The sequence below is a fragment of the Perca flavescens genome, chromosome 8 (assembly GCF_004354835.1).
Source record: "Perca flavescens isolate YP-PL-M2 chromosome 8, PFLA_1.0, whole genome shotgun sequence".
Classification (NCBI taxonomy): domain Eukaryota; kingdom Metazoa; phylum Chordata; class Actinopteri; order Perciformes; family Percidae; genus Perca; species Perca flavescens.
Window position 1 is genome coordinate 30,279,007 of NC_041338.1, and position 17,078 is coordinate 30,296,084.

General features: G+C 41.8%; 1 protein-coding gene across 3 annotated transcripts in view; it reads left to right on the top strand.

Annotated features, from left to right (window-relative positions):
* Positions 1–17,078, top strand: part of LOC114559918 (pleckstrin homology domain-containing family A member 7) — a 156,044-nt gene that overhangs the window by 28,816 nt on the left and 110,150 nt on the right. The window contains exon 1 of one of the 3 annotated variants that reach the window (XM_028584951.1): positions 14,201–14,552. The exons of the other annotated variants lie outside the window; for them this stretch is intronic. Within the exon in view, the coding sequence (XP_028440752.1) occupies positions 14,482–14,552 (71 nt within the window). The 5' untranslated portion in view covers positions 14,201–14,481. Of the gene's footprint in view, positions 1–14,200; positions 14,553–17,078 lie in introns of those variants that run through there. 3 annotated transcript variants of the gene reach the window in all.

Here is a 17,078-nt window from a genome sequence, read left to right on the forward strand (position 1 = left end):
CAGATGCATTACAATGATTCTTGGCAATTTCTGTGTAACATATATTTGTTTCTTTGAATACAGCTACAAGCTGAATACATTTTCTCATGATGTATTATGAGATACGGTTAAATGTATGCATCTGTCCCAGTCCTTGGCATTTTCATAGAAAGCACAGGTGTCTTTTTATATGCTCTTGTTCTTTTGGTGACTATTGGAGACATTTAAAGCAATGAACCAAGCCTTCTCGACTCAGCAGTTCTGCTCTTTCAATTTACCTGTCATTAAAAGTCAACTATTGACCTTCACTGTATGACCATGTGACATTTCCAAACAATGGGAAGGCGATGACAGAAAGATGAGCATGTGGAGAATTTCCCTTTTTTGTCCTCAAAGGAAAAGGCTGACCCTGAATGCCCTTAAAAACACTCCTACTATTTGTTCAGGCATCACTCTCCATGCCCTCTCTTACAGTAGTGCCTCATTGCAACTGCCACCACCTAAAAACAGGCTCATTATAGCACACACTCAGTGGTGGTATAAAAATGAGACCACTTATCAAAAACTAAAAGCTAAGCCACAGGCAAAATATTTGATACCTCTGAATGTGCGTTCCACTTTTAGAGTTATTTTGTAATGTGCCTGTTCCGTTAATTTGATCTATTTGCAGGGTGTCCGCAGGGTTTTAAAAAGTATTAAAAGGTAGTAAATCAAATTAGTAAAAATTAAGGGTATTAAAAGATATCAATCGCCATTTTACGAGGTATTCATTTTTTTAATTTTCTTTTTTTTTGCAAACTATGAGTTGTCCATTTGTTTTATTATGTCTATTTAAGTTGATCTTGTAAAGTTTGTGTGTTATTATATCCTATCCCGCATCGGGTGATAGCCTATGATCCTGAAGTCAACGTTAAACATTTCGCAGGAATGTGGATGAAACATTTTGTGCGCTGAACTGGATGACTAGTGGCTGCTGAACGTCAAGCTCCTTAACAGCTCTGACAGCTAGGCTACCTAGACAGACGTGGGCAAATGCAAATTTTTTCCGATAAATGGCTAGCTCTCTCCCCACAGAGAGGTGACGTTCCACGTCCCCAGAGCCAGCGTCTGCTACCCGGGTCTGGTCCGTCGAGGCCCCTGACCTTCACTGCCACCCTTGTAGCAGCGCACCTGACCCCAGCGGTTCCTCCCACAGGTGGTAGGCCCATGGGATGGAGAGGGAGTTGCCACGTTGCTTCTTCGGGCTGTGCCCGACCGGGCTCCGTGGCAAACCCGACCACCAGGCGCTCGCTGACGAGCCCGCCATCTGGCCCTGGCTCCAGACGGGGGCCCCGGGCTTCCTCCGGGCAGGGTAACTTCACCTCTTCTACGTTGTTTCATAGGGTTTTTGAACCATTCTTTGTCTGGCCCCTCCCCTGAGACCACTTTGCCTTGGGAGACCCTACCAGGAGCACACAGCTCCAGACAACACAGCCCTCAGGTTCATAGGGACACACAAACCTCTCCACCACGATAAGGTGATGGTTCCCGGAGAGGCATATGCAATGTACCAGCCATAAATCTGGAATACGCGGAGAACGGTTATCAATCTCCAGTTTCTGTGCTGCTGCTACCGTTAGGCCTACAACACTGCAAACCAGTCCCACCGTCCAAACCAACGTTTTATAAATCTCAAACTCTGTTTAGTTAGAAACGTGTTGCCATATAAACCTGAAACTCAATGGCGTGTTGGTTTTAAAAAATATTGAGAAGGTATTAAAAATGGTATTGAAAGGTATTGAATTTACCTCCAGGATTTCTGTATATACCCTGATTTGTCTCTCTGCATGCTTAGTGTTTTAATCTCAATCGTCTTGTTTTATGATTCAACTGATGACACCCTTATATATCTGTCTGTCTTTGACCTTTTCATTGACACGCTTTCGCACTTAAGTGAAAACAGTAAAGCGCAGCCTTGAAATTCACTTTGTGTCACAACCGCCAATGATGGGCCGACAGTGAGCTCTTCATCTGTTCCCGGCAGTATCCGTCGGGCCATTCACTGTCAAGGCCCTTTGAAGGCTAACTGAAAAGGGTCACTTTTGGGTGGGGAGGTTGAGCTGCCTCATTCCTCAGTCACAGTCAAGCAGCGAGGGACCGATCATTTCCATTTCAATCAGAATCCAAGGGAATCTAGTTCAGAGACCAGAATAGAAGAGATGATGAAATACCTCCTAGTATTAGTTCAGATGCAAAGCTAATGGGTTGCAATTTATATCAATTTGATATGCTCTTATCTACAGCAGTTCAAATACACTGTAGGGCATGATTTTTAGATTCCACTGCAAGTCAATAAGCCATATGAGTCAATAAGCATTGCGAGAGCTAATCAGTCTTCATTTTTGTTTGCTTCTCTCTATGGGCCTACAGAGACAATATTCAGTATGCAATTGTTGGTAATATTGAAAGGAGCAGCGGCAGTGTTAATAGTTTGAATCCCTGCTTCCTATTAAGGAGGGAACTTTCATATTCCAGTTATTAGCTGACACTCATAGGCAGCGCACCAAAGAATAGTGCAATAGAATAAGTTTAACTTCAGTTTAATATAATTAATAAACCTAAAATGACAGGACAGTGGTAGCAAGTACAGCTGAATTGCCCTGGCAGAATGACTAGAATTATTAAGCAAGTCAGAAGTGTTGGTAAAATCATTTTTAGAAGGTGCTACGATACAGTAAGTAGTTCAAGGAAATGTTCTACTTCCTCAGAATAAGATCAAATTCTACGTAATTGAGGAGTGAAATGAGGGAACGAAAATCATTTCGAAGGCAGAGGGTGATGTGAGGTGCTCTAAGAAATTTCCGTCAGTGATGGAAGATAGAAAGTGACTCTGCTGCTCTGTCTTCATCAGAAAGACAGGGTTACAGAAACGTATCAGGCCAAACCAGCAAATACTGTCTGATGGATGTATGACCCTGATAGTAGTTATCTATGTTCAACCGTACAATACTGATTACCCTACTGTTGTCACCCAAGGCATTTAAACTCTGCAAATCTGTAGTTTCATCAGCTTTACTGTCATACTGCAGGGACCAAGGCCTCAAAAATAACTAGTTTGGGTTACACTTTACTTGACGGTATCTACATAAGAGTGACATGACACTGTCATGAACATGTCATAAACATTATAAACAAGTTAAAAACGTTTATGACATAATGCTTCTTTTCAGTTTTTGTCATGATAAGTTAGGGTTCATGTGTCATGTGTTCATGACAGTGTCATGTCACTCTTATGTAGATACCTTCAAGTGAAGTGTTACCCTAGTTTGTACAAAATAAAAGTTTGATCAAGGGATGCATGTTTTAAGCTTTTTCTGTCTGTCATTAAAATCATACAAAATGCATGTTTTTTCTTCAAAGAAAGCTTTATTTAAAAAGTTAATATTGGCTGTTTTTTTTCAAAACAACCTAAGTAAATTGGTTATTTACTGTATAGCCACTAATCCTGCATTCGAACGACCTGACTAAATGCTCTTATATACCAGATGCATCCAAGGTGGCGCGCGCCATCGTGCAGAAGTCGCGCGACAAAGCGGAAACAGGAGGTCTGGACTCTCAGAGTGACTGCAAGTCTCTCTGGTAAACTTACTGGGTTAAGATGAGTTCTTTTATGGTGAATGAAAGGCTTGATCTGACCAAGTAGGTCATCGAATCAAATCGAAGCATTGACAACAATGCTGCTGCCAGTTCTGCTGTTGTTTACCTTTTTTTTCTTCTTCTTCTAGTCCGTAGAAAGAGCAACGTCGGTAGCATTTGCTCGTTAGCGCCACCACTGTTTAGGAGAAGACTGCAACTAGTGTCGTGAGCACCAGCACAGGTATAAATAGTCACAGCGATCCTATGACATCACATTTGCACGCGCCAGCTGGGCTGCGTCTAGTATACAGTATAAGAGCCTTAAACATGCTTGGAACCGCACTTTTTTGGTTTTCCATTGACAAAAGTTGTGATAGCAACTGGTACATTTTTTGGGATCACCTCCGTCGGGGTTCCAAGCGAGCTGAGCCAATACTAAAAGGTGGAGTTCACTTCAGACCAGTGATTGGTAAGAGAATCGTCACCAGAATCATCACTGGCGTGACATGGTGTCCTGCAGAAACCCGCTATTTTGGAATAGCCAAGCCAATAGCAATTGCCAATATCATTAGCAACCCTCAAAACCACGCTGTGGTTGCTGATGAGTACGTGCTGATGTTCACGGTAAGCGTATTGTCTCAGTTCCCGGTGCTCCCATGTCACGGACACTAGTTTGCTGCTCCAGCAAAAACGTACTCAACTCTGCTTTGTTGTTTAATTTAGCGGCTAATTGCCTGCATTGCATTTAAACTACACTAGTTCTACTCAAGCACTTAGTTATCTTCTATTACAGCGACTGCCTAGTTGCTCTCACAATTGTTAAAACGCTGTTAGCTACTCATACATCCATACTTTCATATATATATATATATATATATATATATATATATGTGTGTGTATATATATATATATATATATATATATATATATATATATATATATATATATATATATATATGTGTGTGTGTGTGTGTGTGTGTGTATATATATATATATATATATATATATACACATATATATATGTGTGTGTGTGTGTGTGGGGCATATTTATTAGAAAAGATAATATAACTTGTGCTAGGTTTTTTGAAGTGTCAAGAAAGGTGGGTGGAGGGGTTTAGAAGATCCTACTCTAACAGGATTAGTTTGCTGTGTCACCTCATACCTGCCAAGTGTCACTATCAGCTCCTTACAAGCTCCAGGGCTTTCGTACAAGGATCAATGTAGTGTTAGGTTGCTATTTTCTCATATTTTCTGAAGTTCTTTGTTTTTTCAACTTAATCTGACACCATTTGGTATTGTAGCTGCAGAAACAGACTGAGCTGCTGGGGAAAGCCTGGCCTTCAGGATCTTGTGGTGTCCAGTTAGTCTTTTGAAAGTCAAGCAGTCAAGCTCTGAGTGACAGCCTGTGTTCAGAGGGAAAAAAAGAAAAAGGGTCTTTACTGAAAGAGTTTCAAGAGCATTTAATAACTCCCTTCATCTTTTTTCCCCCCTGTGTTACTCAAGTTTCTCTGTGTAATGAAAAAATCTTTTAAGTTTTTTTTGTTTGCCTGTGTGGTTGTAAAAACTGCCCGGCTTTGAACCTGAGCCTCTTCCTAGAGGGAGAATGAGCTTATGTGCCTTGATTTACAAAAGAGGAGAATAATGCTGTTTCTTTCCTTTTGAGTATTAGATTCTTAATGCACAAAGAGTGTTTTTCAGAGTAAAGGATTTAGTTTTTGTGTTGGAAAAGTACAATGCAAATTAGCCTGCTATTGTGCCAGCAGCTGATCTCATTACGATAGCCCATACCTAATGAAGCATACCTTTTCAAACATTCACACATGCATGTCTACATCTGCAGTGTCAGTGATACAATTATCCTTTGTATCCGTTTACATAACCCACCGGTTGATATGGTGCTGTTTATATTCGTTGTATATCATCGGCCTAAAACTCGGCCAATGATGGTTTCCTCAAGATTCAAGACTCTTGGGTAACTCTATCACTAAAAAAAAAAAAAGTGTCTTTTGCTGTTAGAAATAATCTTTCTTCAGATAAACGATCTAGCGGACCCAACCATGTCAGTTTCAGATCACTAATTAGCTGCTAACTAGCTAGGTAGTTATCAAGTTCGACTCCATAACGAAGAGCTGGTAGATAGTGAGCAGTAGTGGGAATCTCACTGTTGCAGTTTAAATTCTTGAACCTAAAAGCTCTGAAACGGGGCCTTTTAGAAGATGCCTGTCCTGTTAGTCGGTGAAGCTAACATTAGCTCAAACTGCTAAAGTATAGAGCTGTCAACTGTCATCAGTCAAATGTCATCAGTCAGATATCAAAGCTTTTTCATAATCACATATGACTCAACAGCAGGTTGCCGCTTTTACCGTATGTGGACAACTATGTAGCCAATTAGATTATTATAGAAATTATTGATGACAATTTGTGAATTGACAATTTGAATTGAAAATAGGAAGGCACATATTTTCCCCAAACCATTCTGCTCTACTTTACCCCGTCTGGTCCATTAATGACATGTGGCATTCAGGGCAGTAGCTAAAATATCGCCAACAGACATGTTTTCTCATTTCCTCTTCATATTCTTTTGAATAGATTATGCAAAGACATGCGCTTCAGGCTGTGGGAATCTCAGTTTGACTCCTGTTGTTCAGCACCAAGGCATGCCTTGAAGAAAGTGTCTTTGCTTTCCTCTTAAATCTGGGTCTGATCCAAAATATAAAAGAATTCTTCTAATTGTGGTATCATCTTCTAGCTCGTGAGATGGAGAGATGCGAGGCCTCAAGGCATGATGAAAGGAAGCTCAGGGGAGCTGTATTAATAGTTGTGTGTGTGTGTGTGTGTGTGTGTGTGTGTGTGTGTGTGTGTGTGTGTGTGTGTGTGTGTGTGTGTGTGTGTGTGTGTGTGTGTGTGTGTGAGTGAAGATTGAAGAATGGATGAAAAACCTGGATCAAATAACACACTGGATCAAAAAACACACACACACACACACACACACACACACACACATTACGTTATTGCGTCATTCAAGCTCGCAAAGCTTCTCCCAAGACAGACAAGCACATTCTTAAATGATATGAGTGAGATGATCCTCGTACACATTTAAATGGGTATAGGAAGCTCCCTCGACGGACTCTTGAAAAGACTTTGTTTTGACAGATTTTTCACATCTAATCCGTCTTGTTTTTCATATCGAGACATGCAGCTTGCAACTGGTGATTTTGAATTGCCGATTCTCCCTGCTGGGATGGGTAGTAATAAGGCTTACTGAGGTATATCTTAATCTAAAAGAGATGGAAAGGGTGCAGGTTAGTGTTGTTTTTAAGGATTTTCAGAAACATGGGCTCAGATGTGACCTTGACAGAAGGCAAAAGGAGATGGAGGTGTGTTAGGTGGTGTGTGTGTGTGTGTGTGTGTGTGTGTGTGTGTGTGTGTGTGTGTGGGGGGGGGGCTATGAAAGGGTTTAGGCTGTAAAAGCCTGATAAGCCGAAACACAGGCCAAATCACACTCCTGCCATCTCACCCACTGACACAATGATTCAACATAGCTGTCAATGGCCTGCAAGAAGTCAACCGCTGTGTGTGTGTGTGTGTGTGTGTGTGTGTGTGTGTGTGTGTGTGTGTGCGTGCGTGCGTGGGCTGTACGTCCATATATATTGTGCATTAAGTGTATTTGTACAATAATGGCCATGTGTGTCTGTGTGTCTCATCTGCACATGGATATATTCGTGAATGCGTATGCAAAAATCATTTCATTTGTACCTTACATCTGTGCGTCAGTGAGGCTGTGCAGAAGATAGTCCACCTCTCATGTTTGTGTGTTTGTGCGTGGGTGGATAGGCGAGCAAAGGTGCAGCCAGTCCACCTGCCTCTTCAAACAAGGAGAGTAAAGACAGAGACAGAGGATGAAGAAAGGGAAGGAGCCGGGTCCCCTGTGTTTCCCATCCCTGATTAGATTTTGCTGGAATTAAATTTCCCAACAAAAACAAACAGCAAGAGACAGACAGGCCCACCTCCTTCCCTCCCACCGCCTCTGTTCTTTTTATGTCTCCGAATTCCTCGCCACCTACCTCTCCTCCCTCCCTCCCCACCACTGTTTTTCCTTCTTTCTTCGCTCTCACCAAGGCAAAGAAGCCTGATGTAACCAGCCAATTAAACCACAGATGAGGAAGTTTCTTCAGGCTGTGTGAATAAATTCAAGTCTGTATGATGTCTGAAGTCACCAGGCAGGCATGGGCGACTCCTCACACAACACATTTTTTTTGGAGAAATGTGTCTGATCGGGTTTAAAACCCAAATATGTTCTGTTTACTGTCAGATATGACAAAAAGGCTGCCATTTCTAACATTTGAGAAGCTAAAACCAGTTGATTATCAAAGTACAGTAGTTGCTGAATATCTTTCGGTCAATCAACTAATCAACTAATCATTTCAGCACTAGAAGCAACTTCTACCAAAGAGTAAAATGTGAGTTCAAACAACAAGCTAAGGTGAAAGAAAAGTTACCCTGTTAATCATTTCATGACTCCTACCCTTAAATGGGCAAGCATAAATAAATTTGATGGAAAAATTATTCATTGCTATTTTTGTATATATCTAGACTAAAATGACACCGTTCATGCATTTTTTCCAAAATATGACCTTTATTTTCTAAGTTACACTCTGTATCTCCCGAGATACATTGCCCATTTAGGGTAACATTTTGCAATGTATTCTTTTTTATTATAGTGCATATGACAACTTTTAAAACATTTCATGAACAATTAATTAGCTAAATTTTTTTTATGTTATCCATACAACATTAGAAAAATTGTAAAAAACTGAACTTTTTCTCCCAGGATGCATTGCCTATGTAGGATATACATTTAACATTTCATAACTTTTTAAACAGTTCTTTTTTTAATTCTACCATCTTCCCTGTGGTGCCCCACACCAGATATATTCTATGGGCAATGGAAGCTGAGAAAAGTTGCGAGCATTTTGTCCAGTGACCAGGCAAAGCCTCACTTTGCACTTCTGACACATGCTGGATGTCTGCCCATCCTGGCACATCCTGCATCGGCCTTTCACTGACAGGATAGGGAAGTGGTCAATCCTGTCATACCTCATACCATCCACTGGCCTGGGAACCTTTGGCTGTTTGATCACTTTTTGTGGCGTATTGTCTTCATTTCCTTTGGATGGCCGTCCCCTTTTCTGCTTTTCAAGGTAGATGAGTCCCCTGGCAGCATCCAGCCTAAAGTCCTTCAGGCACTGGTGTTTCTGACCAAGAGCTGCTGCATCACGCCGGTGGAGGAGCCATGCATTATTGACAGCAATGTCAACTATCTGCTAAAATATGCCCATGTACCACCGATGGGACTTTGCTGGAGTGCGATACAGGGCAATCATCATATCTGCCAAATCCACTCCTCCCATATGAGTATTGTATTCAGACACAATCTTGGGGCATGGCACACTTATCTTTCTCTTCTCCTCTTTAGAGTAGCGTCTCACTTGGCCAACAGGGTTGACAGACGCACAGGAGCTCAACAAAGTGACTGTTTTGTTGTTGGCCCATTTGACCACAGCCAGCTTTGCATTGTTGTCAACACGAAAGTCGAAGCTGCCTCTTCCTCTTCGTAGGAGGTCTCGATCTTCTTCTACGCTGCAACCCATCAAGTGGTTCTTTTGAAACTTCTGAGGCCCATAGAATCTTTTAGATGTGTTACCAATCTCAACGATTTGAAAAAATTGTCAAAGTAGACAACGCAGTTGGAGGGGTTTCTGATGGTTTTGAACAACTGCAGGACAACATTTGCACCTAACCCAAACTCTTTGCCTTGAGGTTGATTAGAACCATCAAATGTAGACTTCCCTGTATAGACTATGAAGTCATACACAAATCCAGACACACCAGCGCGGACAAAGATCTTGATACCCCATTTTATGGGTTTACTGGGTAGATACTGCCGCAGACTTCCAGCTTTCATGTGGTCCAGTACAGGCCTTAGTTTCACAAGGCGATCTTCACTGGACTCAGAGCTCATGTTATCTTGAAAGTGGAGCATCCTGGATAAACATTTGTACCTCTTGAAAGCCTTGATTTCAGACACATTAGTGTTGATGCTGCATCCAATGAGCTGACAGGAATACAAGTTTGTCTGCTGAGCAATGACTTCAAAGATGTCCTTGTCGAAGATATATCTGTAGAGAACCGGCCTCAAAACATAAATATATCTGTGAGTGATCAGCCCTGTTAAATACCCTTATATGGGCAATGTATCCCCCAGAATACAGGCATTCAATGCCTGATAATCAAAGTTGTGAGAAGATTATTTTAAAAATATCCACAAGAACATGTAAAACTATCCGTAAAAAACTATTTTCTAAAACAAAATCACTCTAAAATATCATAATTGTGAAAAATGGCCAGTGTCTTTGTCCACGTATGCTGCCATTTTGGATTTTGATACAAATGTTTGGAATGTTGGCATAAAGTCACATGACCCATCACCCCATCAGTGTTTCTCATCAACTGCAACCACATAATGCCCCTCCCCCCATAGCCCCTCCCCCTACAGCCTGTTAAATGACTGTATCCCCCAAGATACAGAAACTCCTTAAGGGTTAAAACCCAAATATGTTCTGTTTACTGTCAGATATGACAAAAAGGCTGCCTTTTCTAACATTTGAGAAGCTAAAACCAGTTGATTATCAAAGTACAGTAGTTGCTGAATATCTTTTGGTCAATCAACTAATCAACTAATCATTTCAGCACTAGAAGCAACTTCTACCAAAGAGTAAAATGTGAGTTCAAACAACAAGCTAAGGTGAAATAAAAGTTACCCTGTTAATCATTTCATGACTCCTACTGTAACTCGGAAGCCACTTTGTAAAGGGGACTCTGGCTTTTTGTGTTCTTTACCAGTAATTGCTTGTCACATTAATACATTAATTGTCATGATGTGAATTTATCCTGTTCTTGTCACTTTAACTTCTGTGTGGTTTGTAAATAAAATTTAAATATCTCAAGTGAAAGCTTTTCTATTCCATTAAATTAGTTGAATTCTGCCTGGAGTGGACACTTATCAGAACTGCCAGTTGCTTTTTGATAGCCGGGGAAAGTTTGTTTAGTGGGTGATAAACGCCATAAACAACCGTGACCAAACATTCCCTATCTGTGTTGGTGTTTTTTCCCATGGCCAATCAGAAACCGGCTCTTGCAAAATGTGAATGTCGCAGCCTTGTGAAATGAGCTTCCTCTCATTAGGATGAGCAATTTTCACTTCACATGGGACAGTGATGCAAAATGATAGTAAGAGCGTCATAACAGCGTGTAAAATGTCATAAATGAATGAGTATACACAGCCCAATCGGTAAACATTTTCCTCTCCATGTATTGTCCGATGTCCACCTCCTGCACCAATAAACAACTTTTTTTTTAATCAACTTGTCAGGGTTGGGGAAGTGAAAATCCCTTTAGTGAATACAAAAAGAAAACAAGTACTCCTGAGCTAATCCAGCTCCCTGTGGGAACTCTCTTTTTACATCAGATTACACATCTGTCTGGAGTTTTTACCCGCAGTGAGTGAAGCTGTCATTTTGCCAGCTTGGCGGCTGTGTCACCAGTCTTTCACCAGGTGCGTTGGAGTCACCTTACAGCCGGGGCACGCCTGCTGCCCTGCTTGGTAGGGCAGTGGAGTAGTCCAGCTCTCCTGGGAGACCGCACATCTCTGTTTAGCTGCCTGCACAGAGGTGACCTCTCACCTGCAGGCTCCATGTGCTGATTGGGAGGTTTGAGTCAGACTGTGGGCTGCTGCTGTGAATAACCTGCTGTTCACTAAAAAAACACTGTCTGTGTCTGATTTTAGCTCTCCTTTCCATGGGCGATTTTAGATCCTTTTTAGGGGTGCTCAAGCCCCCCCTTTCTTTTTTTTAATCAATTTTGGTGCTTCAAGTGAGAGTTTGCGAACTCGTCTGTTAGTGACAGAGGACAAACAATTACAGGTTCAAAGGGCTTGAAACAGGTTTAATATCCTGTGTCGCCGATGCTATGCACCTGTAACCCAGTCAAGGAAAAGGGTCAACAGAAACATAGCGTTGGCCAATCAGAGGTGGTTGTGCCAGACTCCCGCCTTTTGCTGAGTCTCTATGTAATCTGTCAGAGGGAGAGCAGGAGTCCGGTTGGAAAGTTTAACATTGTTAATCCCCAGAGAAGAAGTTGGTAATTTCGTGCCGCAGATAAGAACCCAAATTGAAACGTAACCAACTAAAATTGTTGAATGTTAGAACATTGTGTCAAATCGGTCGTTATCACTGTGACTTATAAAGTGTCAGGTTTAGTTCCATCATAGTGTTAATAGTATAAAAAAACATTGTTCAGTACCTAGCTCAGAGATTATCGGCTAATGAATTCACTGATTTAGCGCGGGGGGGGGGGGCTTAACACTTTTGCATGCACTGTATCCGTGTCACATTCTCATTAGGGGCTGAGCCCCCCTAAAGGTCTGATCCTGGAATCGCCCCTGCTCCTTTCCATTTGTCTTTCTCATCCTATCAGTCCTTTCTATAACTTTTCTCACTTGTATTACTTCAGTCTCTTAATCTTTCAGCTTTTTCCACAGGGGCTGTGTTTACATGCACTCAGTAATGTTATATGTATATTCCCAAGGCAGAAATCACTAATCGATAAAGGCAAAAATGCCAAGTGTTATCTAGTTCCAGCCTCTTAATTGTGAGGAGTTGATGTAGTGATAGTGAAATAAATGAATGTTTTTGGACTTTAAACCGTTGCTTGGACAGATCATACAAACTGAAGATGTCAACCAAACCGTAGATTGATTATTGAGAAAATCATTGGCAGATTAACCAATCCTAGTGGTAGGTTTGGTATGTGTGCATGCAGACGTTTGAATGTATCTTATCTATTCTAAGGACTTTCTAGAGACCAGACAGTTTAAGATGATATGGTCTCACAGTAAAACCTAGCTTAGAATGTGCACAACTTTCACACAGAGGAATTGGAGCCAGGAATGTGAGAATCTATTAGGAGCACGTGCCATAAAAGGTGTAGTTTAAGAGTAAACTGTTCCAACTGAAATAGATGTCTCATGCTGTGTAAGCACAAAAAGTGTTTAAAAGGTATTCACTATGATGTACATGTGGTTCATCTTTGGGCAGACGTGTCTGTATGCTCATGGTTGTTCCAGTGTCATGAAAGTTTGTTCACTGTTTGAATAAAGCTGCACTTGATTTGTAATCATCGGACTGGTCGTCATCTTTGAGGTCTCCCAACATCATTTCTGAATCATCACCTGATATCACGTAGAAATAGTCATTCGTTGCACCCTGGTTATAAATAACTTCAGACAAAACTCCTTGGCAAATATAAAACTGAAATTTCATGGAATTGTTTAAACGGTAACATAATATAATGATATTATCCCATATGATTCCATTGAAAGAGCGTGCATAACAAAACCCAACCATCGTGACATTATTAAGCTCGAGAGAACACGCTCGATCTCAGCCCAGCCCTACACCTGCACGAATTATTCATACAGTTCCTCAAGAAATACTTTAATGTACGGTATATACATATTCTTTCAGGCCTCTGAAGTATTCTACATACTTCCTTGTGACTACAAAACCATAGTTAACTACAATCGTAATTGTCCTGGCAAAGCTGAGGTAAAGGAGTTTACATGGGCTGTGTCAGGTTTTCATTCAGGTCTGAAATTACACCGTAATCACATTTTATGTGTGCATATAAACACATCAGGGTCTCTCATTGCACACTTTCTCTCTCTCTCTCTCTCTCTCTTTCTCTCTCTCTCTCTCTTTCTCTCTCTCCTTCCCTCGTCCTCTCAGCGGTGTGTATCCTGCCAGACGAGCATGAGGCGGGAAAAGGAATGCAGCTCCACTCTGTTTACCTCTTCCTCGTTTTCACGCTCTCTCACTCCTGATACATTCACTGTCTCTCTCTCTGCCACCCCCCTCTTCTCTTTCTCTTTCTCTCTCTCGTTTTCTGCGAGTATGCTCAGTCATTCAGCGCTGTGCACCGCTGTTGTTTCGTGAGGGTGGAGAGCCGGTGGGAAGCCTGTGATTGGGGAAATAAGCGCCTGTGCCGGAGTCGGCTTCCTCAGAGACAAACTAGGTACAGCGGAGGAATGCAGGGGCTGTGGATTTTAACCTGCCCATGTTAAGAATAGATGGATTTGTGGGGCCTGTGAACTTTGGAGAAAATGCACTGCACGTGTGAAAGACATAAACAGAGCATCAGGGATTGCTGGAGAAACGGAGGTCTCTGACTTCTTATCTTGGACACCGTCTGATAGATCTGCGCCTGAGAGGTCGAAAAACCCTGCGAGTGTGAGTTAAATCGTTGTGATGTGAGTTGGAGACACATATTACGCGTGATTTAACAGGCAAAAAGATACAGCTCAGCAAGGTTAACCTCAAAGACATCTGTTATACATGTTTTCACCTGAGACCCGAGGGAAATGACTGTCTCAAGGCAGGAATAAAGGAGTAACCTGTGATGTCAGACTTCACCTGGGGCAGTCGTCTGAGACTCTGCTGAGCAGCTGTGGGGGTGGGGGGCAAAGGGGGGGGCAGCAGCAGACTTCATATCCAGGTGTGTAAACCACACTGGACTTGACTCACCTGACATCATCCCTTCTCTGTTTTGAGTTCAGCCCCTCACCTCATCTTCTCAGTAATCCCTGCTCTCCCAACTCGCCGCCACCTCTCGTTTGCTCCCCACGGAGCCACTCGAGGAGCGAGAGTAGCGACGCTGATTAATGTGACTCCCAGCAGCCCTCGTCGGATTCCACGGCACCAGAAATAGAAAGCCGAAAGAAACCGCGGCGGCACTTGTGAACTGTCATCACGTCGGAACAAGAGAAGCACCATGTGGAATCAATCTGGATACTGCAATCACATACCTCACCATGGATATCCCTTCTACCACGCACCCTGCAGGTACGCTATCACAAAGTCTGCTTCTGCTGCGCGTAACTCGTATAAGTCGCTTACTTTTGCTCATAAGTCTCCTGAAGTTTTCACAGTTTTTGCACTTTGTGCCTGTGTATTTACCACGTTTACCATGCCGATGAAAGTGATTCGGCCTGCTGGGTTTGTTTTGTTGAAAATTTGTTATTGCCATTCGGGACAGTTGTTGGTCCAGTGAGGCTGATTTGATGCATCCTCGTTCATTATTAAGTAAGCCAAGGTGTTCTTATTCTTTCCCAAAGCAGAGGTTGTGACCAAACCGGTTTGTCAGGAACGTTTGTTTGGTGAACACTTCAACAGAACCAGGAAACTGGTTTTTCCTGTACAGAATGATGGCAGGTAGTGAATAGGCAGGTTTACTGGTCAATGGGACAATATAGTGGCAGACAGGAGTGCTGAACTAAGCTGTGATCATGTTCCCCCACCCCCCCAAAAAAAAAAAACCCTACAGTAAGTACGTTGAGTTTATTAACCATACTGTATTTGAACAAATGACTATAATCCGTTTTCTCCCTTTTTTTTTTTTTAGAACTCTGAATTAAAACCAATTGCATAAGATTTTACTGGTCCTCTTCCATTCTGTCTCTGGTCCCCCCCCTACCTCACAGCCGTAATGACATCACTACATTTATCACAAGGTTTCAGATGTGACCCACTCTCAAATGAACACCATCAATCCTCATTCCCTGAGGGGAGAACAGACCCCTGCCTACGCCTCTTTTTCTGTCGGAGTCTGTAATAGTCTCTAGCCTCAAAAGGCTGCTGGAGCTCAACCACCAGAATACTGATTACCCATCACTAGTTATTTATGAAATCCCTTAGTGGTTGAGCATCATGAGACCATATCTTAAAAATGAATTACATAATGAATGATAAACATATACCATGCTAACTGTACTTCCTGCTAGTGTTAACGTAGTGCACATGCATTATAAAAGCTTAGTAGTAGTTGTGTGTATATATATATATATATATATATATATATATATATATATATATATATATATTGTCTTTTTCTGTCCATGTTGTGCACATAGTTAATGCGAATTTGCTATTGCACTAGCAGCAAAAAGCAGGAACGGTAGGGGTGGTCTGCACCGGGGGGGCAGAGGAATTTAGCTGATGAGTGAGTCATACCTCAGACCACTGGGCAGGTCAATGACCTGTCAGATCAGCCAGTTAGAGAGAGAGAAAGAGAGAGAGACAGAGAGAGACAGAACACAGGAATCCAGGAAATAGCCCTGAGCTCCAAAACAAACTCACCATCGCTATTCACTCCCACTCTACTCTCTTATAATGAAGTACTCTGACTCACACTATGAATATTCCACCTGTAATCACCTCGTGTTCAAGTCAAATATGACATTTTGCTGCATGATTGCAATGTTCGACGTGCTTAAGATGCAGGAGAAACAAACTGCATAGCTGCAGTAGGTTTACTCAGCGTTTTATTTATCTTCTATTTCAGTTCTTATTTTTTGTTAACAAATCAACGTCCTCCTTGGTGCTTCAATGCCGTTTGTGCCCTGTATCCCATCTTCTCATCTCGATTTTTAATCCTCTTTTTGGATTTACAATCCTCTGAGGGATTTTCTGTTCACCTGCACATGCCTCAATAATGGGAGATTGACTGCTTTGTAAAATCTTAAAGTTAACACCTAGATCTCACTGACAAAAGAGGGATCATAAGGGGAGCATTTAGCAGGATACGAGGAAGCGGACAGCACTGAAATTAGATCTTTGCTTTTCCTTGGAGGACAAAGAAATAAGGCTTCAATATTGCATTTATCACTCCAATAAAATAATAAAGTGCTCTTACCATTTAATTCATGAGCCTCCTTCTGAACTGTCAAATGGCTGCTCATGTATTTCCAACTGCTTTTTTTAATAATAAAGGCTAAAAATGAAAACTGCACATCACATAAGAGAGATAAAGGCATTGGCATTATAATGTGGCTCCTTCTTTGAACTCAGTGAAAGTTCAGTGATACTTTTCCGAGGTCGCTCTGGTTAATGATTCCCTCACCTGTCAACAGGCAAACTGCCAGACTCCGCCACCATTCCTCTGCTTGAGCCAATGTGTTTACATTCAAATGAAAAGGTGCTCATTCGCTGTTTGAGGAAGTCCTTAGCCAGACACCGTTGTTTGGTCCGTTAATCCAGCATAAGCCAGCAGCGTCAGTCAACCGTGGAGGCTTAAGGTGAGCGTGAAGGCTTAATGAGGGCCTGCATGTGATTGCCTCAGAGTATTGATTGTATTTGTGTGTGTGTGTGTGTGTTTGGGGGTATTGAGTGGAGGGCTAGTAATTGAGTGTCGTGTGTTCTGACTGTGCGTATTTTACGTGTTCTACGTATTGATGAAAGGTGTCGATAGGCTGAACGTATTTGACAAGGGCAAGAAATGAATGAGTTAGAGATACGTTTGTAAATACGTTAGACAGAGATAGACAGTGTGTATTTATGTAGCATCATACAGTATATTGCGTCATATTACAG